Raw genomic sequence first — 24,531 nt, 5'->3', positions numbered from 1 at the left:
TGATACTGCCTCGGAAACCCAAGGAGGGGTCGCTATGAGTCAGGGCTGACTCGACGGCACATAACAACAACAACAACAACAATATATGGCATAAAGACAAGATGTGGTTTTGTTTACTACTATATCTCCAGTGCCCAGCATATAGTAGGTGTTTGTTAAATTTTTGTTGAGTAGATAAATGAATCACTCACCTGTAGAATAGCAATTGTTTCTCAGGTAGGCTCTCTAGCCCTCTTTGTAGATTATTCTCCATATTGCAGATAGGGGGATTTCAAATTGAATTTTTATTTCAGGATAAAGACATACCCTTGAAATGGTCCATCAGACCCTGAAAGTGCAGCCCCACCAACCTCTCTAGCCTCCTCTTAAATCATGCCCCCCATTGACTTCATTTCAGTGTTCCATAGGAGTCAACTCTCTCCCTCCATAAGACCTTTGCATAGGCTCTTCCCTCTGACAAATGGCTCTGACCAGCCCCTTGCCATACTTATCCTTTATGTCTCTGCTCAAGAGTCCCTTACCCTGGGAAGTGTCCCTGAACGCCAGTCTAGGTGAGGTATCATGTGATGTGCCCTCCCACATATGTTCCTTTCCTACAGATATCTCATTTTTGTAATTATGCATTTACCTACTCTGAATATTTGATAAGGAGTTCTGGTAGCTTAGTGCCTAAGGCACTTGACTGCTAACCAGAAGGCTGGGGTTCAAACCCACCAGTCATTCCTGTCTCCATCCCTATAGGTCCCTGGATGGAACGAATGGTCAGGTACTCAACTACCAGCTGAAAAACTGGTGGTGTGAACCCACCCAGAGGTATCCAGGAAGACAGACCTGGTGATCTGCTTCCAAAAAGTTACAGCCTTAAAACATTTATGGAGCAGCTCTGCTCTCTACACATGGAGTCAAAATGAGTTAGAATCGATTGGATGAAAACTAACAACAATCATCACTATGGGGTAAGTTCCAAGAGAGCAAAGACCATCACTGTTTTGTGGACTATTTAACTCCTAACTCAAGCCACGGTATTTTCAATCACCTCTTATGCATGTGAGAGCTGGATAATGAATAAGGAAGACTGAAGAAGAGTTGATGCTTTTGAGTTGTGGTGTTGGAGAAGAAGAGTACCGTGGTCTGCTAAAAGGACTAACAAATCTGTCGTGGAAGAAGTGCAGCCGGAATGCTCCTTGGAAGTGAGAATGGCCAGACTTTGTCTCACCCACTTTGGTCATGTAGTGAGAAGGGATCATTCCCTGGAGAAGGATATCATGCTTGGTAAAGGGGAAGATCAACAAAGAAGGGGAAGTCACTCAACGTGATGGATTGACACAGTGGCTGCAATGAAGGGCTCAGGTATAGCAAGGATCGTGAAGCTGACACAGGAACAGGCAGTGTTTTGTTCTGTTGTGCACAGGGTTGCTACAAGTCGGAGATGACTTGACGGCACCCAGCAACAACATTCTATCTCCTGCCTACAGCACATTGCCTGGTACATGCCTGGTTCTCAGTAGGTGTTGATTATGAGTGAATGAATGGCAGACACAGCACTGTTTCCACACTGATATCTCCAAATCTCATGAGCAGAGAAACCTAGCAACTGCTCATCATCCTGCCCTGCCCAGCAGCTGGTGCTTATAGTCAAAAATCAGAGGAACAAAAGACAAGTTTTGGGGCCTTGAGCCTTTAAAATCAATTTTGGAGAGATACAGTCTGTTAGTATCCTTTCCCATTTTGGTAAGAAATTACTTCCCAAGTTAACATTTTTTCAAACATCTAAACTTAAGTGATCTTCTATAAATAGCAGCTTTCTTAAAAACTTCTAAATTAGGGGGTTTGATTTGAAAAACAAAATCATACCCTCAGAGGTTTTGCAACGGCATTGTTTTTGCTGGTTTATTTTAATCGTGGCATACTATTTTAATGACTGATCAGTGATATGAATATTTTGTTGAAAATTATCATTTTCCATAAAATATTTTTAAACATTTACAGAATTATTTTTACATTAAAAATGTTTTTTGTCTTGTCATTCACTTAGTTCTTTTTTGCTTTACTCCAAATGGGCCTGCCAACACATGACATAAGGCTCTGTCAGCTTTAGCTCACCTGCTGTTGGTAGATGTGGTAGTTCAGTTTGTATGTCAACTTGGCTGGGCCTGGTTGAATGGCTGGGCAGCTGGATGTAGTATTCCCCATGATGAGATTGGTAATCAACTCCATGGTGGAATCTACTGGGAGCAGCTGTGTAGCTGCCTTAGGGAATGTGGTCTGCTTCCTGTATATAAGCAGAAGCCTTGGGGAATGGTCTCTAGCTTTTGCCCCGTTTGGATCCCACATGTAGCCCTGTCGTTGTTCAGCAGCCTGCCATGTTCTGCTGACCTGGGGACTTACAATAGGTTTGATTAATGGCCTGCTGTGTGGTTTGGAAATATTGGGACTGTGCCTTTTTACTTGTCACCTTGGGCTTGGCAGCCTCAGCAGCCAGCAGCTGTCTGAGTGAAGAAAAGCCTCTAGCTTCAGTGGACCAGGAGCTGGAGGCAGAGCTGAAACCCAAGGCTGAGGGGCTTTCACCCAGCTCCTAGGGCCTGGCACTTTAAACTTGGACTTAAAGACTCCAAATTGTGAGAGAACAAACTTCTGTTTGTTAAGGCCATCCCATTTGTGGTATATTCTTGTCAGAGCAGCACTAGGTAACCAAAACATTAGACAAGCACTTCTCTGAAAATAAACTGTAACACAAATAAACCAAAAATCAAATCCATTGCCGCTGAGTTGATTCTAACTCTTAGACATCCTATAGGACAGAGTAGAAGTGCCCCATATGGTTTCTAAGGCTAAATCTTTAGAGAAGCAGACTGCCTCATCTATCTCATGTGTAGCAACTGGTGGGTTTGAACCACAGAACTTGTGGTTAGCAGACCAATGCTTTAACCATATTGCCACCAGAGCTCCTTGTAACACAAATAAGTGCCTGCCAAATTATCAGATGCATGGGTGTTATGGATTGAACTGTGTCCCCAAAAAATACGTGTTAGAATTTTAACCCCATCCCCATGGATGTAATCCCATTTGGCAATAGGAATTTATTTGTTATGTTAATGAGGCCACATCGGTATAGTTTGTATCTTAAACATAATCTTTTTTTTTTTTTCAGTTGCAAAGGATCTGGCAAATTTATTTTAAAATAAAATATTTAATTTAATAATGTACAAAACTTTGTTATCACAAAAATTAAAATTATTATTACTGGGCTTTTTTTTAATCATCTTGATTTAACACTTTGTGAAATGACTTGGTCTTATACCAAGTTCTGTTTTTATTTATTTTTCAAATTTTGTTGTGATTTGGGTTAATTTTTACAAAATAGATTCATTTTACATTCAGCAGGTCATACACATTTTGCTTTGTGGCACTGGTTACATTCCCACTTCTCCCTATAATTACCCTTTCCCTCTGTCCTTCTTGCCTATGTATTCCTGCCTCCCTACTTTTCTCCCTGTGAAAATGCTGCCCTTCTGATCTCCCATGACTGATTATTCTAAGGAATGCATCTCCCAGTATAGTTGTTCAGCTTATAGGCCTGTCTATTGTTTGGCTGAGAGTTCAGCCATGGGTGTGAGTTCAATTCCAGTCCTGAAGGGTAACTTGGGGCCACAGTCTCAGGGTTTCACCAATCTGCATCTGGCCAGTAAACCTAGTCTTTTTTATGTTTTTTAGTTTTGTTCCATATTTTTTCTCCCACTCTAACCAGGATCTTCAATTTTGATCCTTTCCCAAGTGCTTGGCATTTGTAGCTAGGGACCATCTAGTTCTTCTGGTCTCAGGGTCATGTAGGTTGAGGTGTTCATGGCCCTTTAGTCCTTTGGACTGTTCCATGAGCTTTTTATTGTCTTCACTCTTCTTTGATCCGGACAAGGACAGATCAATAGTTGCATCTTAGATGGCTGCTTGCAAGCTTTTAAGACCCCAGTCACTACTTACCAAAATAAGATGTAGAACAATATTTTTATGTATTGTATTGTCAGTTGAGCTTGTCAGGGGACAATCACATCCCCTGTGATTGTGGTCTCGAGACTGCAGGCCCAGTGACTCATTCCCTTAAGGTGCTTATTTGTAGCTATGAAGTTACTGTAACTCTGCCCGCTGTTAGCTTTATACTGAATATAGACATTTTTATGTAGTATAAATATACATGTAGGAATGTTGTCTGCCAAACCTATGCAGTGTTGTTGATATATTCCCATCCGCCTACTCGTATTCTCATTTGCCACTTTGCCTGTCTAGTGTTTGCTATTAACAATGTAGTATTGTGTATGCAACAGTATTTACCTTTTTTGTCTATACCTCTTTTGCACCTGTCTGTGTCTTCCTTTTCCTTAGTGATATTGTGTTGGTCACATGTTTTTGTTATATTGCCTTTCCTTTCACCTATATCAACACCTGTCTCTTAACTATCCATGTTTTCCCTCCCCTTTAATCCTTTGTAAGCAACAAAGAAAATTTCCTTCCCTGTGTAAACTTTCCTTGACTTTTTATAGCTCCCTATAACAAAGGACTCATGTAATGTTTGTCTTTCTGACAGACTTATTTCAGTCAGCAGAATGTCCTCCAAGTTCAACCACATTTAGAGGTGATTTGAGGATTCTTCATTATTCTTTTATGTTGCATAGTATTCCATTTTGCTTATGTACCATAATTTGGGTATCCATTCATTTGTTGATGGGCACTTATGTTGTTTCCATCTCTCTGCTATTATAAATAGTGATGTGATGAACTTGGGTGTACATATATGTATTTGTGTCCCAGATTTCACTTCTTTAGGATATATTCTTAGTAGTGGGATTGCTGGATCAAATGATATTTCTATTTCCAGATTTTTAAGGAAGCATCACACCATTTTCCACAATGACTGTAACATTCTACAGTCCCACTAGCAGTGTATAAGAGTTACAGTCTCTCCACACCCTCACTAGCACTTGTTTACCGTCTGGTTGAACTTTGCTATTGTTGCTGGGGTGAGATGATATATCATCGTTCTTTTGATTTGCATCTCTCTAATGGCTAATGATTGTGAGCATTTCTTCATGTGTTTGTTGGCTGCCTGAATATCTTCTTTGATGAAGTGTCTGTTCATGTCCTTTGCCCACTTTTGAATTGGATTATTTAACTTTTTGATGTTGAGGTGTTGAAATTTTCTATAAATTTTAGAGATAAATCCTTTGTCAGATATGTCATTGCCAATTTGTCCCCCCAATCTGTAGGTTCTTTTATTTTATTCACTGCAGAAGTCTTTTAATGCACATAAGAATTTCATTTTCAGAAGGGCCCAGTCATCTCATTTCTCTTCTGCTGTTTGTGCATTTTGAGCTATGCTCGATAGTTTATTTATGCCATAAATCAAGGCCCCTAAGTTTGCTCCTATTTTATCTTTGATGAACTTTATAGTTTTGTGTTTTCCATGTAGGTCTTTGACCCATGTTTTGTTTTTGTGTATAGTGTGAGGTTGGATCTTGTTTCATTTTTTCTGAAAATGGATATCCAGTTTTGCCAGAATAATCTTAATCATTTTTGAGATGTAAAAAGAGCAGATAAGACACAGAGGGCATCAAACACCAATGGGGGAATGATAGCTCTCATGTGGTGCTCTTCAAAGAATGCTGAGAACTCTAGAAAAGCTGAGATAAGGATTGTTCCCTAGAGTGGACTGAGACAGCCTTTCCCTAGAGCCACTCTGAATTCAGACTTCTAGCCTCCAAAGCTCTGAGAAAATAAATTTATGTTTGGTAAAGCCACCCACTGGTGGAAATTAAAGCAACATTAAAAAGCTAAGACACTGGGATTGGGTCAGCAGCACACAAACCCAGGTTAACTCAACACTTTTCATAAAGACTGATGATTGCAAATAATTCAGTTATCTGTAGTTTTGGAAAAACATTTAAAAAGCCTTCATTATCTAAAGTTTGATGGTTATTGTAAAGTGAACAGAAGGAAATTGAAAATTAACTTTTAATTGTTTTACCTTTCCTCTGTCCTATCAAAACCCTTTACTCAGCCATATAATTTCTTTCAGCTTCCTTCCTGGCTATCAGTGGTTCATCACCAACAGTGCTCAGAAATATGGATTTGATCTGTTTTTAAATGAGATTTGATGATACCCAGGGACTACTTTTTTCCCCTGCCAGTTTCATAATGGAAGTAAATGGAAAAATAAAATTCACTTTACTGAAATTTGTTGTGTGGCAAATTGAATTGGAATGTACTCTTCTGCTGGGACCATCAGTGGCTCAGGACCATTCTGTATGGCATTGTATCCTTTGGAGTAAAGTCCTTAAATAACAGACGATTGTAATAATCTCTGAAAGTAAACTTTCCTGAAAAATACTAAAATACTGACTGCAGATATGAGTGTATCTCCATATAACATTCTGTTTTAAAAATTATACTCTTGGAGGTAATATATTTAAAAATATGAAGTATGCCACAACAAACTACTTCCCCTCCTCCTCCTTGTTAAGATGTGCCTGCCTTTAGGGTGAGATATACTAAAATATAATCCTGTGCATTTTTGCACCATTTATGTATTTATTTCTGCCTCTGTTTATTTATCAACAAGATTCCTTTAAATATATTAGAGACACACCAGTGTGATACTATATTAGGGAAATGAATCATTTCAAGGTTTGGATGACTTACTTCAGTTACAGGCAGATAACCCCTCCTGGATTTCCATAATGAATGGCTTAAAGAATGTGTATACGCACCTATAAATTTTATTTTCCACTCTATCCTAATTGGGTGAATATATATCCTATATGTAGATAAATATCAGATAACTCAAGATGCAAATAAGCAACATACTTCTTTGTCTAGTAACATTGTAAGAATAATTTTTTTTCATTTAAATCTATTATTTATTTGAATGTTCAAAGAAAATCAAACTTTTTTTTTCATTTTAAGAACAAAGATGCTTTTGAAAATATAATTAATGCAAAATAAAATGATCTGATGCCCTCTATTGGAACTTTGTAACTTGTTAAGTTGTGGATTTAAGGGCATTACATTTTTATCAGTGACTTATGGTTAAGTGCCTGAGGCCTGCAGCCACTCTTGTCTGGGGCGTAGAAGGTAAGCAATCTGATGTTTACTCATTAGAAGAGTTTGGAGAGGAACTTTTCAAAAAGATTTTGTAGATCTTCATTTAGTCATATTACTAGGATGTTTTTCATGGGCCATGCAGATGACTTCAACAGGGATATGTGTGGCAGGAGACAGTAAAGGAGAGAACCTTGTTACCAGTATGCCTGCCTTTGACTAAAATCCACTCTTTAAAGAAAGTGGAACCAGGTGAACAAGGGAAACGAAAAACCAACCTACTTGCCATTGGTTCCATGTGTGTCAGCACAGTACTCTGTTCCACAGGATTTTCAATGGCTGATTTTTCGGAAGTAGATCACTACATCTTTCTTCCAAGGCATCTTTGGTGTACTTGAATTGCCAGCCTTTCAATTAGCAGCCAAGAGTGTTAACTGTTCATACCACCCGGGGACTTTGGTACTCTGGGTAATCCAAAATGAATTTGAAAGCATCCAGAAAAGTATCTAGAAAAGTTTGCCTTCAAACAGAGGCCAAAAGAAATTGAGAGTCCAAAAACTGAGGCTACACGGAATTTGTAATATCTTCTTATAAGGAGCTCTGGTGGTGCAGTGCCTTCACTAGAAGGTGGGTGGTTCAAACACACCAGCCACTCAAGGACGATGGGGATAATCTACTTCCTTAAAGATTTACCACCTTGGAAACCCAATGGGGGATGCTATGAGTCAGAACCTTCTCGATAGCAGTGAGGTTTTTTTGTTTTTTGTTTTTGAGTTATATTTGCTATTTTCTGCTTTTCTTTCTCAATTTGTGTGAAAAGTTGTAGGATTCTTTCCCATCTTCAAATCTTATATCTCCTCTCATGGAGTAATTATCCTAATCTCATTATTAAACTAATTTACTGAAAAAAAGGAAAATAAAAGAAAGAAAATTCCCCCAGAACCATTAGTATACGGGCATTATCTTCATTCCTGAGATTGGACCAACAAAAGGGAAGAAGGTGTTAGCTTTGCTCTCTCAGTTACCCAACACTGAGGTTGGACTTAACTCTATGCAACGTTTTAATAAAGAAGCTTTATTTGTAATTAATCATGAAAACAGCCCTCACTTCCTAATATTTATAGTGAACTATATTTTGTGTTTGTTATTACATCTGTTCATGTCAAGAAAAATCTGCTCATGTTATTCTATTATGGGAAGGACTACATTACTAGCTTAAAAATTAGCTTTCTCCAAGTCAGGCTTGCTGATATACTCTACAGATGGAATGGATTTTCACCCAATCAGGAAATAACTTCAAAGCAAACACAAGTAACATTGATGGGTTTTTGTAAGGTTTTATACCATCCTTTGCAGAACTCCATGATAGTCCAGAACTTATTGCAATATAATTTTGTTAAATTTAATTAATTTTGTCTACCAAAATGAATAGTATTGATTCAAATATTTATGTCCTTTGCCAGATGAACTCAATTCCTTTGGTCTTCTATGCAATTATAACTGGGTAGCAATATTAGACCATTACTGTGCTTATGAATATGTAACTTTCATTTGTTGGTAAACTCACAAGAGTTGGGAATAACAGACTCTTGCCTACACAAAACAACACTGCTGTCCCAACCTCCATAGACCTGAGGTTTGACTTTTTTTTTTTTTTTGTACCAGACATGATGATGGATTTGCATCAAACTATTCCTACTCCATTGTCCATCTCTAGTGTGATCAATATTATGGAATCATAAGATAATAAGCCTAGGGTTAGGAATGAGATTTGTGATCTTGATTCAGCTCACACTGCATTCTGCTGTACAGTGTGAATAGTGAGGCTCCTGTTATTTCAAAGTAGTTTATTACTAAAGTATGAACTAGGGCTTTGAACCGGATCATTCTGGTTCAACTCCCTGCTGAGAATTTTCATTTCTACCCCAGATACATGGGATCAGAATCTATATTTAGCAAGATGCCCAGATGATCCTTATGTGCACACTGAATCTATATTGTTAAAATATAAATTCTCACTCCATATACCTGGGGTAGAAAAGCAAATTCTAAGCCGGGGGTTGAATCAGAATGAGCCAGTTTGAAGCTCTGTTGTATACAGACACGTTTTTGTTGGTAGGTGCCATCGAGTTGATTTCAACTCACAGTAACCCTATGCACAACAGAAAGAAACACTGCCTGGTTCTGGGCCATCCTCACAATTGTTGCCATGCTTGAGCCCATCCATCATCACAGCCACTGGGTCAATTCATCTCCTTGAGGATCTTCCTCTTTCTTGCTAACCCTCTCCTTCATGAAGGATGATATCCTTATCTGGGGATTGGTCCCATCTGACATCATGGCCAAAGAATAAGAGATGAAGTCTGGCCATTCTGCTTCTAACATGCATTCTAACTGTACTTCCTCCAAGACAGATTTATTCATTCTTCTAGCATCCCGTGGCACATTCAATATTCTTCTATACCACAACTCAAATGCATTAATTTTGTGGTCTCCTTTATTGTCCGTTTCTCACATGCATATGAGGCTAATGAAAACACCATGGCTTGGGTCAGGCGCAATTTAGTCTTCAAAGTAAAATCTTTGATCATTAACACTTAGCAGTTAGTAGGTTTTTGCAGCAGATTTGCCCAATACAATATGTTGTCTGATTTTCTGACTGCTTTTTTTCATGGGTATGGATTTTAGATCCAAGTAAAATGAAATCCTTGATAACTTCAAACTTTTCTCTATTTATGATGATGTTGCTTATTTGTCCAGTTGTAAGGATCTTATTGAAGGTTGTAGTCTCTGATTTTCATCAGTATGTGCTTCAAGTCATCTTCACTTTGAACAAGCAAGGTTGTGTCATCTGTATATCACAGGCTGTTAATGAAGCTTCCACCAATCCTGATTCCACCTTCTTCTTCATACAGTCCAGGTTCACAAATTATTGGATCAGCATAACGACTGAATAATTATGGTGAAATGATACAATGCTGACGCATACCTTTCATAATTTTAAATCACAGAGTTTACCCTTCTTCTGTTCTAATGACTGCCTCTTGTCTTATGTACCGGTGCCCTGGTGGCACACTGGCTAAGGCATTTGACTGCTAACCAGAAGGCTGGCAGTTCAAACCCACCAGCCACTCCTTGGAAGGAAGACTGGGGAATTTACTTCCATAGAGATACCAACTTGGAAACCCAAGGAGGGGTAGCTATGAGTTGGAACTGACTCAACAGCAGTGAGTTTGATTTTGTTTTTTGGTGATGCTCTAACAGAAAAATACAACAAATGGGATGTCTTCAACAAACAGGGGTTTACTGTTTAGGAGTCTAGAAGTCCGAGTTCAAAGTGCCAGCTTTAGGGGATGGGTGAAAGCCCCTTGACCTTGAGCTTCAGCTCTGCCTCTTACTCCTGGCCCACTGGAGTTGGAGGCATCTCTTCACTCAGGCAGCTGCTGGCTGCTGAGCCTGACAAACCCAAGGTCAACAAGTACAATGGCACAGCCCCAAAATTATCAAACTACACAGCAGGCCACTAATTCAAGCCCATTAACAGTTCTAAGATTGGCAGACAACATGGCAGGCTGCTGAACAATGACTCCACTACATGCAGGATTCAAGCATGCCAAAAGCTAGGGACCTTCCTCAAACCTTCTTCTTATAAACTGGAAGCAGACCACATCCCTAAGGGAGCTACTCAGCTGCTCCAGTAGATTCCACCATGGAGCTGATTACCAGTCTCATCATGGGGAATACCTACATCCAGCTGCCCAGCCACTCAAAACCAAGCCCAGCCAAGTTGACACACAACCTTAACCATCACACAGCATAATTAAGTTTTCTGGATTTTCCATGGTTTGTAATGTCATCTATAATTTGTTAAAATCCACACAGTCAAATGTTTTTGCATTGTCAATAAAGCACAGGTAAATATCTTTCTGGTATTTTTTGCTTTTGGCCAAGGTCCATCTGACAGTGGTATCCATTAGCAGTAGTATCCCTCATTCCATGTCTTCTTCTGAATCCAACTTGAATTTCTGACTGTTCTATGTCAATATACTGCTGCAACCATTTTTTAATTATCTTCAGAAAAATTTACTTACGTGTGATATTAATGATAAAAACCAAAACCAAACTCACTACCGTCAAGTCAATGCAACTCATAGCAACCCCTCCTTCGGTTTCTGAGGCAGTATCGCTATGGGAGTAGATTAACCAATCTTCCTTCCAAGGAGTGGCTGGTGTGTTTGACCCACCAGCCATCTGGTTAGCAATCAAATGCCTTAGGCATTGTTTTATTATTCCCATACTGTGTTGGATCACCTTTCTTCAGAATGGGCACAGATATCTATCTCTTCTAGTCAGTTGGCCAAGTAGCTGTCTTTCAAATTTCTTGGCATAAATGAGTGAGTGCCTCCAAGGCTGCATTGTTTGTTGAAATATCTGAATGGGTGTTCCCTCAGTTCCTGGAGTCTTGTTTATGGCCAATTCCTTCACAGCTTGGATTTCTTCCTTCAATACCATTAGTTTTTGATATATGCTACCTCCTGAAATGGTTGAATGTCAACCAATTCTTTTTGGTACAGTGATTCTGTGTATTCCTTCCTTCTTCTTGTGATGCTTTCTGCATCATTCAATATTCACCTATAGATTCATTAAATATTTCAACTTGAGGCATGCATTTTGTCTCTTTTGATTTTCTAACTCCAGTCTTCACACATTTGATTAAATACTTTACTTTGTCTTCTCAAGCTGCCCTTTGAAATCTGTTCAGCTCTTTTACTTTGTCATTTCTTTCATTTGCTTAAGCTACTCTCCAGTAAAGAGCAAGTTTCAGAGTGTACTCTGACATACATTTTGTTCTTCTCTTCCTTTTCTGTCGTTGTAATACCCTTTTGCTTTCTGCATGTATGATGTTCTTGATGTCATCCCACAACTCATCTGGTCTTCAGTCATTGGTGTTTAATACTTCAAATCCTTCTTCAGATGGTCTCTAAATTCAAGTGGGATATACTGAAAGTCATATGTTGGTTTTGTGGAATTGTTTTAATTCTCTTCAGCTTCAATTTAAACTTGTATTTGAGCGATTGATGGATGGTCTGTTCTACAGTTGTGCCCTGGCCTTCCTCTGATTGATCATATTGAACTTCTTTGTCACCTCTTTCCACAGATGTGGTTGATTTGATTTTTTGTGTATTCCAACTGGTGAGGTCCATGTATATAGTTGCCATTTATGTTATTGAAAAATTTATTTGAAATAAATAAGTCATTGGCCTTGCAAAATTCTATCATGTGATCTCTGGCGTAATGTCTATCACTAAGGCCATATTTTCCAAGTACTGCTCTTCTTAGTTTTCAACTTTAGCATTCCAATCACCAGGAATTATCAGTACATCTTGAGTGCATGTTTGGTCATTTTCAGACTTCAGAAGTTGGTAAAAATCTTCTATTTCTTCACCTTTGGCTTTAGTGTTTGGTGTGTAAATTTGAAAAATATTAGTACTAACTGGTCTAGATATTATCCTATCACTGATAGCACTCTACTTTAGGATAGATCTTGAAATGTTCTTTTTGACAATGAATGTGATGCCATTCCTCTTTAATTTGCCATTCTTGGCATAGTAGACCACACGGTGTCTGATCCAAAATGGCCAATACCAGTCCATCTCTGCTCACTAATGTCTAGAATATCGAACCTCATGCATCCCATTTCATTTTTGACAACTTCCAATTTTCCTAGATTCATACTTTGTACATTCCATGTTCAGATTATTAATGGATGTTTAGTGCTGTTTCTTCTCATTTTAAGTTGTGCCACATCAGCACAGGTCCAGAAAGCTTTACTCCATCCAAGTCATTAATGTCAACTCTACTGTGAGGAGACAGCTCTTCCCCAGTCAAATTTTGAGTGCCTTCCAACCTGAGGGGATAATCTTCTGGCACTATATCAGATAATGTCCACTGCTATTCTTTAAGTATTCACTGGCCAATTTTTTCAGTAGTGGACCTGGCCACATACAGCTGCCTAGTCTGTCTTAGTCTGGAAGCTCTGCTGAAACCTGTTCACCACTGGAAAACCTACTGGCATTTGAAATACTGGTGTCATAGCTTTCTTCATCATAGCAATACACAAGCCACCACAGTAGGATAAACTGACAGATGAGTAGTGACCAAAAACCAAACCAGTTGCTATCGAATCAATTCCTACTCATAGCAACCTTATAGAACAGAGTAGAACTGTCCCATAGGGTTTCCAAGGCTGTAATCTTTATGAGAGCTGATCACCAGGTCTTTTCTCCCACAGAGCCATTGGTGGGTTTGAGCAGTTGAGCGCTTAACCACTATACCACCAGGGCTCCTTACAGACATGGTAAGTATTAATACTTTTCATTAGTTCTGAACCCCCCTTTTCTTTGTGTGGATGAATTCTTTCTTTTGAATTGGGAAGTTAGGAGGGATAGAAAATAAGAATATGGATTTGGCTGCTAACCAAAAGGTCAGTGGTTCAAACCTACTAGCTGCTCCGTGGAAGGAAAATGGGGCAATCTATTTGTGTAAAGATTTACAGCCTTGGATACCCAGTGGGGGTTACTATGAGTCAGAATTCACTCTTTGGCAGTGAGTTTTTTGAGTACTGAAACTGAAGTCCCAGGGTAGTGTAAACAGTTAATGTGCTTGGGTAGTAACTGAAATGTTGCAGGTTCAAGTCCACTCAGAGGCATCTTGGAAGAAAGTCCTGGCAATTTACTTTCAAAAATCAGCCACTGAAAACTCTATGGAGGACTGTGACACATACAGTGTCACCATGAGTCAGAGTTGACTTGACAGCAACTGGTAATTGGTAAAAGTGTCTAAACCAATATGAATTGGATTTCCAACTCTTCAGCAGTGTTTCTTTCTCGAGAGTGTAATGCCAGGCTTTTTCTATGAAGACTGTAGCCCATGAGAAGATAACATGTCCTACAAGAGTGCTAGGACTTTCATGTGGCTCTCAAGGTAAGAGCTGCTGTTGCCTTAGAATGGTTGTAGAGAAGATCTAATTCACTCTGATAGTGACTTCTAGCCATCTAACTCTATTCAACCCACTACCCAGCAGAGACATTCAGCCTGTGGCATGTTGGCAGTTTAGGACCTGTGTCTCAAACCCCACTGTCTTTTCCAGGGTGGACTTGGGCACAAAATTTAAAAGAATACCCATAAACTTAGTAATCAACATTAAAAGTGTTTTTAAAAATCAATATATAAAAATTCTTTGCTGAACAAAATCTCAAAAGTGCAAATCAAGACAAGGTTAACGTCACTGATTTTTCCTTGTCTCATGCTCCAGTGTGGCTCAGCCAAGCCTTGTAACTTCTTGTTGTTGTTGGTGCCATCGAGTCATCTCTGACTTATAGTGACCCTGTGCACAGCAGAATGAAACATCGCCCAGTCCTGTCCCAGCCTCACGATCCTTGCTATACCTGAGCTTATTGTTGCAGCCACTGGGTCAATCCATCTCTTCACTTTACCAAGTTGATCCTCCACTCTACCAAGCATGATATCTTTCTCCAGGGAATGGTTCCTTCTGACAACATGACCAAAGTAGGTGAGATGAAGTCTGGCCATTCTCGCCTCCAAGGAGCATTCTGACTGCACTTCCTCCAGGACAGATTTGTTAGTTCTTTTAGTAGTCCATCGTAATTTTAGCATTCTTCACCAGCACCACAACTCAAAAGCATTAACTCTTCTTTGGTCTTCCTTATTCATTGTCCAGCTCTCACATGCGTAAGAGGTGATTGAAAATACCATGGCTTGGGTTAGGTGCACCTTAGTCTTCAAGGACATATCTTTGCTCCTCATCACTTGAAAGAATTCCTTTGCAAGAGATTTGCCCAATGCAATACGTCATCTGATATCTTGACTGCTGCTTCCATTGGTGTTGATCGTAGAGCTAAGTAATATGAAATCCTTGACAACTTCAATCTTTCTTCCATTTATCATGAAGCTGTTTATTGGACTAGTTGTGAGGACTTTTGTTTTCTTTATACTGAGATCTAATTCATACTGCAGACTGTAGTCTTTAATCTACATCAGTAAGTGCTTCAAGTTATCCTCACTTTCAGCAAACAAAGTTGTATCATCTGCATATCGCAGGTTGTTAATGAGTCTTCCTCCAAACCTGATGCCACATTCTTCTTCATATAATCCAGCTTCTTGGATTTTTAGCTCAGCATACAAGCTGAATAAGTATGATGAAAGGATACAAGCTTGATGTATCCCTTTCTTGATTTTCAACCATGCAGTATCCCCTTGTTCTGTTTGAATGACAGCCTCCTGATCTAGGTACAGGTTCCTCATGAGTACAATCAAATGTTCTGGAATTCCCATTCTTCTCAATGTTATTGATAATTTATGACCCACACAATTGAATGCTTTTGCATAGTCAATAAAACATAAATAAACATCTTTCTGGTATTCTTTTTCAGCTAAGATCCATCTGACATCAGCAATGATATCCCTTGTTCCACATCCTCTTCTGAATCCAGCTTGCAATTCTGGAAGCTCTCTGTCAATATACTGCTGCAACCATTTTTGAGTTATCTTCAGGAAGATTTTACCTGCTTATGATATTAATGATATTGTTCAGTAATTGCCACATTCTGTGAGATCACCTTTCTTTAGAATGGGTACAAATATGTACCCAGTCAGTTGCCAGGTAGCTGTCTTCCAAATCTCTTGGCATAACTGAGTAAGTGCCTCCAGTAGGGCATCCGTTTGTTGAAATATCTCAATGAGTATTCTGTCAATTCCTGGAGCCTTGTTCTTCACCAATTCTTTCAGTGCAGCTTTGACTTCTTTCAATACCATTGGTTTTTGATCATATGCCACCTCCTGAAATAGATGAACATCAACCAATTCTTTTGGTACACTGACTCTGTGTATTCCTTCCATCTTCTTTTGATGTTTCCTGAATCATTCAATATTTTACCCATAGAAGGTTTTAACATTGTAACTCAAAGCTTAATTTTTTTTTCTCAGTTCTTTCAGCTGAGAAATGCTGATCATATTCTTCTCTTTTGGTTTTCTAACTCCAAGTTTTTGCACATTTCATTATAGTAATTGACTTTGTCTTCTCAAGCTGCTCTTTGAAATCTTCTGTTCAGTTTTTTTACCTGTTGATTCTTTCATTTGCTTTAGCTACTCTCCACTCAAGGGCAAGTTTCAGAGTCTCTTCTGACATCCATTTTGGTCTTTTCTTCCTTTTTTGTCTTTTTAATGACCTCTTGCTTTCTCCATGGATGGTGTTCTTGATGTCATCCCACAATTCTCTAGGTTTTGGTTATTGGTGTTCAATGCACCAAATCTATTATTTAAATGGTCTCTAAATTCAGGAGGGATATTATCAAGGTCATATTTTGGCTCTTGTGGACCTGTTTTTATTGTCTGAAACTTTAACTTGAACGTGCGTATAAGCAGTTGATGGTCTATTCCACAATCGGCTCCTGGCTTTGTTTTGGCTGAAGATATTGAACTTCTTGCCACAGATATAGTCATTCTGATTCCTGTGTAGTCCATCTGGTGAAGTCCATGTGTATAGCTGTCACTTATGTTGAAAAATGGTATGTGTAATGAATAAGTTGTTGGTCTTACAAAATGCTATCATTTGATCTCCAGTGTTATGTCTACTACCAAGACCAACTACCAGTGATTCTTCTTTGTTTCTAACTTTTGCATTCCAGCCACCAGTGATAATCAACACATCTTGATTGCATATTTGGTCATTTCAGACTGCAGAAGTTGGTAGAAATCTTCAATTTCCTCATCTTTGGCTTTGGTGGCTTGATTTGGATAACAGTAGTATTAACTGGTATTCCTTGTAGACGTATGGATATTATCCTACCACTGACAGCATTGTACCTCAGGACAGATCTTGAAACAGTCTTTGTGATGATGAATGCCACACCATTCCTCTTCAATTTGAGATTCCCAGCATAGTAGATCATACGGTTATCTGATTCAAAATGGCCAAAACGAGTCTAATTCAGCTCACTAATGCCTAGGATATCAATCTTTATGTGTTCCATTTCATTTTTGACAACTTCCAATTTTCCTAGATTCATTCTTCATACATTCCATGTTTCAATTATTAATGGATATTTGCAGCTGTTTCTACTCACTTTGAGGCATACCATATCAGCCAATGGAGATACTGAGTTTCCTCTATCTGTGTCATTAAGGTCATCTCTACTCTGAGGAATCAGCTCTTTCCCAGTAAAATTGTGAGTGCCTTCTGACCTGATGGGCTCATCTACTGGCATTATATTGGACAATGTTTCAGTGTTATTCATAATGTTTTCCAGTAATATATCAGACAGTGTTTCACTGCTATATATAATGGTCCGAGGCTCGGGGGCTGCTTTTCACTTGGGGATAGCTCTATTTTAAGGCTGGGGCCCAAGGTAGATGGGGGCCTGAGGTTGGTGGGCCAGGGGCTTGGGGGCTGCTTTTTGCTTGGGGACAGCATTATATTAAGCCCAGGGCTGAGGTAGAAGGGCACAGAAGGTTTAAAAACAACTAAGGAAAATGAACTTGTCTGTCAGTTTATCCTTCTGTGGTGGCTTATTTGTTGCTGTGAGGCTGGAGGCTATGCCACTAGTGTTGCAAAATGCCAACAAGGTTACCCATGGTGGGTAGGTTTCAGTGAAGCTTCTGGGCTAAGACAGACTTGGAAGAAGTAAGAGGCCAACCACTTCTCAAACAATTGGCCAGTGAAAACCTTAGATGTTGTAACTTATCCTACTTTCAAAATTTTACTCTTTTTGGTGCCTCCTTAAATTGTGCTCCTGAGGAAAGCTCAGACCCGTGAAAGTTATTTTCCTGTCTTGCCTTCTGTTTTCTGACAAGCTCCCACTCTCACTGGCTCTGGAGCTCCTATATCACTTTCTGACTATGGTTTTGCCCTTTTCTTACTAGACTGTAATCTCCAAGACACCAGGGTCTGTGTCCCTTTGGGTCATTACTGGATCCTGAGTGGTTTAGTACAGTGTTTGGCACACCAAACCAAATCTAACCCACTGCCACTGAGTCAATTCCAATTCATTCCAAGGCTACACATCTTTACAGAAGTAGAATGCCTCATTTTTGTCCTGCAGAGCAGCTGGTGTGTTTGAACTGCTGACCTTCTGGCTTGGCACACAGTAGCTTAATAAGTGCTTGTTGAATAACTGGATGAAAAGTCTCTTAGATCTGATCTCAGTGCTGTGCGTGACTTCCTTGCATAACTATTCTGCTCTTGGCTGTGAATGTGCCTCTGACTGGTCCCCTACTTCAGAGTTTACTCCAGGGACCATAAACTCCTCTTTGTGGATTTACCCAAACCCTGGAAGAGAGGGAACCTGAAAAAACATATTGAAAAAAAAAAATCAGAGAATGGTGGACTTAAGAAATTCAAAAGGAAATCTGTATTATCACCAATCTAACTAAAAAGAAAAGTAATTAAAATAATGTGAGGGTGTTTTCAAAATTACCCATTTTGCAAAAGATTCAGAAAAAGATATGGCAATTTTGTGACTTGAGCTTTTTTTTTTTTTCCCCAATGATGGCAGAGATTTCACAAGTTCGTGAAGTTGAGAGCACTTACCTTCAATGGTACACTGATCAGGGACTGGAATCTTCTTTCCAATTTCCATGGCATATGCTTTTACTTTGCTGAGGTTTTCCTTTAAGTGTAAATAGAGCTTATCTTTGTATTCTACAGGACTTGGGACTGGCTGTGGAATTCCTTCCTGGAAATTTTCTTTAACTGTTTCTGGCAAATTCTCTGATTCTACTTGTATAATACTTGGGTGTGAAGCTGAAGAATTTTCCAGCTGTGATCTGTCAGTGTCTGCCTTAAAGGGCGACTTGTCATTTTCTTGGCTAAGTGGGTCTATTTCTAAAAGAGAGATGCTAGCTTGTATATTTCCATTCTCCACATCTTCCCCATCATCTGAACTCATGCCCTTTGTGAGCACAGTGTGCAAAGCCAAACTTTTTGACCTACAATACAAACAAAGGGAAACTTAAGATAGTTAAAGAAGTTGAACTACTATCCACTGACAAGCAAAAGAATAATAACACTGGGACAAAACGTTACCTTCTTTAGAGTATGAAACTGAAAATTAGTATTGTTTGCAGATTTGGTAGAACATAGACTACCGACAAACTATGCAATAAAATTGACCTTTGAAATCTACTCCACCTCCCAAAATATAGATTTAATGATGAATTTCATGGCAAGACTAGCTGCAAAATAGTGGATTTATTTAATTTCTTATTTTTTCTAGTTTTGCATCTGCTTTCTCATGAGAAATCAAGAGAAGTGTTTGACAGTCATTCTCAAAACTGGTATAGCTATATTTAAAAAGCATTTTTTAAAAGCAAATCATAAGTTTGTTTTCCATTTGTACTCCCCTGCTTAAAATCATGAGTTTCTTTGGACAAATGAAAGCACTATGGATTAACATTTCATTCATGAAAGGATAGAATTTTGGGTAACTATTTTACAAGACATTTTACAAGCAGCCTATAAACAGTATGATAACAAAACTAGTAGCAAATGTGAATTACATACTTTAAAACACCAACCAAACAAAATTTATACCTGTTAAATCTAATGTCTTTTCTTTCTTCCTTAGAAACTTGGCCCAAACTGTATCTTCTGATAGAGCCAGGGGTATTGCTCTCCGTGTTTATTCTGTCTTCAAATGCCTGTATTTTAACTTGGAGTTTTTCCTGGTCATCATTTTCAGCTACAGTAAGGTTGGTCTCTTCCAGCTTCTTAAGAGACTCGATTTCAGTGCTGCTTTTTCTCCTAAGAAATAAAAATCATTGTTTTAAATGGTAGTCATGTGTACTCTTTGGAACAATTTTACTCTCTAACTAGCTCTTACTCAGAACTGAAAACTTTACCTGATAAAATTGTTTTCATCAGTCATTTAACAAATTGAGTGTCTATTATGGACATGTTCTTGTTGTTAGGTGCCATCAAGGCATTTTGACTCAGCAACCCTATGGTCATTGGATGGAAACACAATCCTCACAATCATTGCCATGTTTGAGCTCATTGTCACAGACACTGTATCAACCCTCCTCAATGAGAATCTTACTCTTTTTCGCTCTGCTTCACCGAGCATGATATCCTGCTCCAGGGTTTGGTCCCTTCTAACAACATGACCAAAGTATGAGAGATGAAATCTGGCCATTCTCACTTCCAAGGAGCATTTTGGCTGTACTTCCTCTAAGACAGATTTGTTCATTCTAGCATTCCATGGTACATTCAGTATTCTTTGCTGACACCACAATTCAAATACATCAATTCTTCTGTCATCTTCCTTATTCACTGACCAGCTCTCACACGCATATGAGGCTATTGAAGACATGTGGCTTGGGTCAGGTGCACCTCAATCTTCAAAGCAACATCTTTGCTCTTACACACTTTAAAGAGGTCTTTAGCAGCAGATTTTTCCAGTGCAATACATCATTTGATTTCTTGACTGATGCTTCCGTTGGCATGGATTGTGCATCCAAGTAAAACTACATCCTTGACAATGTAATCTTTTTTCTATTCTATTTATCATGATGTTGCTTATTGGTCTAGTTGTCAGGAATTTTGTTTTCTTTATGTTGAGGTGTAATCCTTACTGAAGGTGGTAGTGTTTGCTCTTCATCAGTCAGTGCTTCAATTTAGTTTCACTTTCGGTAAACAAGTTGCATTGTCTGCAAATTGTTAATGAATCTCCCTCCAATCCTGATACCTCATTCTTGTTTATATAGTTCAACTTCTTGGATTACTGGCTCAGGACATAGACTGAATAAGTATGGTGAAAGGATACAACCTTGATGCACATTTTTCCTGATTTTAAACCACAGAGTATTCCTTTGTTCTGTTTGAATGACTGCCTCTTGGTCTATGACCAGATTCCTCATGAGCACAATGAAGTGTTCTGGAATTCCTGATCTTCACAATGTTATCCATAATTTGTTATGTTCCACACAGTCAAATACTTTTGCATAGTCAATAAAACACTTTCTGGTATTCTTTGGTTTTATCCCAGATCCATCTGACATCAGCAATGATATCCCTTGTTTCACACCCTCTTCTGAATCTGACTTCAATTTCTGGTAGTTCTCTGTCAATGTACTGCTGCAACTGTTTTTGAATTTTCTTCAGCAAAATTTTACTTGAGTGTGACATTAATGGTATTGTTGGATAATTTCTACATTCTTTTGGATCACCTTTCTTTGTAATGGGCACAAATATGGATCTTTTCCAGTCAGTTGGCCAGGTAGCTATCTTCCAAATCTCTTGGCAGAGCCTAGTGTGTGCCTCTACCGTGGCATCTGTTTGTTGAAACATCTCAGTGGGTATTCCATCAATTCCTGGAGCCTTGTTTTTCTCGAATTCCTTCAGTGCAGCATGGAGCTCTACCTTCTGTACCATTGGTTCTGGATCATATGCAGCCTCCTGAAGTGATTGAACATTGACCAATTCTTTTCAGTACAATGACTGTGTATTCCTTCTATCTTCTTTTGATCCTTCCTATCTCATTCAATATTTTGCCCCTAGAATCCTTCAATTGTAATTTGAGGCTTGATTTTTTTCTTCAATTCTTTCAGCTTCAGAAATGCCATCCATGTTCTTTTCCTTTTATTGTCAATGCTAGATTTTTGTGCATTTCATAATAATACTTCACTTTGACCTCTCAAGCTGCCCTTTGAAATGTTCTGTTCAGCTCTTCTCTTTCATCATTTCTTCCATTTACTTTAACTACTGTGCCTTCAAAAGCAAGTTTCTGAGTCTCTTCTGACACCCATTTTGGTCTTCTCTTCCTTTCCTGTCTTTTTAATGCCCTTCTGCTTTCTTCATGTATGATGTTCTTGATGTCATCCCACAACTCGTCTGGATTTCAGTCGTTGGTGTACAATGTATCAAATCTATTCTTCAAATGGTCTCTAAATTTAAGTGGGGGTATACTCAAGGTCAAGGAGCTCTGGTAGCACACTGCCTAAGATATCTGATTGCTACCCAGAAGGTTGGTGGTTCAACCCCACTAGCCAATCCGTGGAAGGAAGACTGGGTAATATACTTCCATAAAGATTTACCTTCTCAGAAACCCAATGGAGGTTGCTATGAGTTGGAATCAACTTGATGGCAATGGGTTTGGTTTTGTTTGGTTTGATACTCAAGGTCACATTTTTGCTCTCACAGACTTTTTCTTTTTAATGAACATAGGTCTTTGGAATTGCTTCTGTAGCTTATTCTGCTAGAAGTTTGGAAACATTGGTGTTTACATCAGCTTTGTATTGGGAATATTTTTTGAAGAATAAAAAACACTTTTATGAAGTCCTGAGTGGCACAAATAGTTAAGCACTTGGCTACAAATAAGAAGTTGGTGGTTTGAATTCCACCCACAGGTATCTTGGAAGAAAATCCAAATTCACTGCCATTGAGTCAATTCTGACTCATAGCAACTCTATAAGACAGAGTAGAACTGCCCCATAGGGTTTCCAAGCTTGGAAATCTTTACAGAAACAGACTAGAAACAGATTGCTTAATCTTTCTCCTATGGAATGAACAGCTGACCTTTTAGTTAGCAGTAGAATGCTTTAACTACTGTGCCACCAGAGCTCCATCTTATAAGAAAGGCAATGAAACACTTTTGAAAGGTCACAGCCATGAAAACTCTACGGAGTCACCTGAAGCACATGAGGCTGCTATGAATTAGAATCAGCACAATAGCAACTGGTTTCCATATTCATATGTAGAAGCCCTCCTAAAGCATGGCTTTCATATTGCAATTCATCTGAAATTCAATGCTTATAGGTTTCTCCTGAAGTTGTTAGAATAAGAAAACCTCAAATGGACTATGTAAACTCATGGTTTTATTAATTTTATGAAAATCAGTGTAATTATTTCTTCTTATGAAGCAATAAAAATCTTTCTGAATTTTAAGATGCTAGAAGAAAGTGGTTTTCCATGAGTGATATTAATAGTTCCAAATACCTTTTATAGCAGATTTTATAAGACACTCTGTGAGTCATTAAAATTACCTATTTTAACATAGGGACCATTTTGGTACAACTTTGTGACCCCTTTGTGACCCCTCCAAGGTTTAATCTTCTGTACTAAGAGCTTATGGAAAAGCTGTAGCATACATAGCTCACTGATGCTCATTCATGAGCTGAATGATTACAGAAAAAATAGTAAGTATTTATCTTCCCTTCTCTGTCTTCTAATATTGAGCAAGTCTAGAGCTCCTTTAATTTTTTTTTAAGAATCATCATCAATCATATCATATAGTGTTAGTATTATTTCTTTCCTTATAAAAGCAAGGGCTAATAATCCCTAGAAATAAGTTCACCAAGATGGTCTAATGATTCTGTTGGTTTGTCTGTGGCCATAGGTGTGTAGCTACAGTCAATTCTGACTCGTAGTGGCCCAATAGGGCAAAGTAGAACTGTCCCATAGGATTTCCAAGGCTGTAATCTTTATAGAAGCAGACTGCTACACATCTCTGTCACAGAGTGGCTCATGGGTTCGAATTGCTGACCTTTTGATATTAGCCAACATCAGAACTCTTCTGTTAAGATGACAGCCAAGAAAGTCCTACAGAGAAGTTCTACTCTGTAACATATGGGGTCACCACGAGTTGGAATAGATTCCCCGGCAACTAACAACACTTTTCCTATACATTGAGGAAAAGTCCCAAAGTACAGAAAAGTGCTGGCATTCTCAAACATATGATTACTTTTTCTAAGGGTCAAACTGAAGTTGATGTAGTCCCTGGATGAGGGTGGGAGAAAGACACCATCTTTTATTTTTTAAAGGCACTACATTTTGGAGTAAACCAATACAGAAGCGCTGGAGATCTGGAGACTATTTCTTTCTGCTACATTCAACTCATTTTGGGGCAATGACTCAATCTGTGGGTTGCTACTGGAGAAGGTGAGTTGACAGAGTTGGATCCAGTTGGATCCAGTAGTTCTTCTGGCTGGTCCAGAGAAGATCCTGGCCATGAGAGAGGGTTCATAGCCACGTTTCCTCAGTAGTTAGAATGCCCCATCAATCCAGCCCAGAGGTAGCTCTTTGATAATACAAGCTGGGAAGGAGAGTAGATCACCAATTAGGTAACCAGGCCATTGTTTATTCCTAATAAGGTATTGTAGGGAAAATTTCCTTTTTTTTTTTTTTTTTTAAACATAATCTTTATAGACTTCAAACAGCTTTGCATAACATTCATTGATTTATCTATACATGCTTGAATGAAATATACGAGAGTAGATTTTAAGAAAGGAACTCTGGTCTGACAAGGGACAAGGTTGTAGTCACTTCTTGATCACAGCCAGCTACCCAAAGGGACTGAGTAGTTGAACCTGGGAGCTTGGGACCATAGCCACATGGGACATCAAGCTCAATTGGCATAACATACTACA

At 38.8% G+C, this 24,531-nt stretch overlaps 1 protein-coding gene across 1 annotated transcript in view; it reads right to left on the bottom strand.

Moving 5' to 3' along the window:
• VEPH1 (ventricular zone expressed PH domain containing 1) overlaps window positions 1-24,531 on the bottom strand; it is a 407,512-nt gene that overhangs the window by 153,456 nt on the left and 229,525 nt on the right. Inside the window, exons 7-8 of the mRNA XM_007943547.2 lie at window positions 19,700-19,909; window positions 18,698-19,095 (exon numbers count right to left, since the gene is read on the bottom strand). Of these exons, the coding sequence (XP_007941738.1) occupies window positions 18,698-19,095; window positions 19,700-19,909 (608 nt within the window). The remainder of the gene's footprint in view (window positions 1-18,697; window positions 19,096-19,699; window positions 19,910-24,531) is intronic.

The sequence above is a fragment of the Orycteropus afer genome, unplaced genomic scaffold, assembly GCF_000298275.1.
Source record: "Orycteropus afer afer isolate SDZICR_OR568_19922 unplaced genomic scaffold, OryAfe1.0 scaffold00109, whole genome shotgun sequence".
NCBI classification, from domain to species: Eukaryota; Metazoa; Chordata; class Mammalia; order Tubulidentata; family Orycteropodidae; genus Orycteropus; species Orycteropus afer.
The sequence above is the reverse complement of the archived record's forward strand: the minus strand, read 5'-3'. Positions and strand labels throughout refer to the sequence as shown.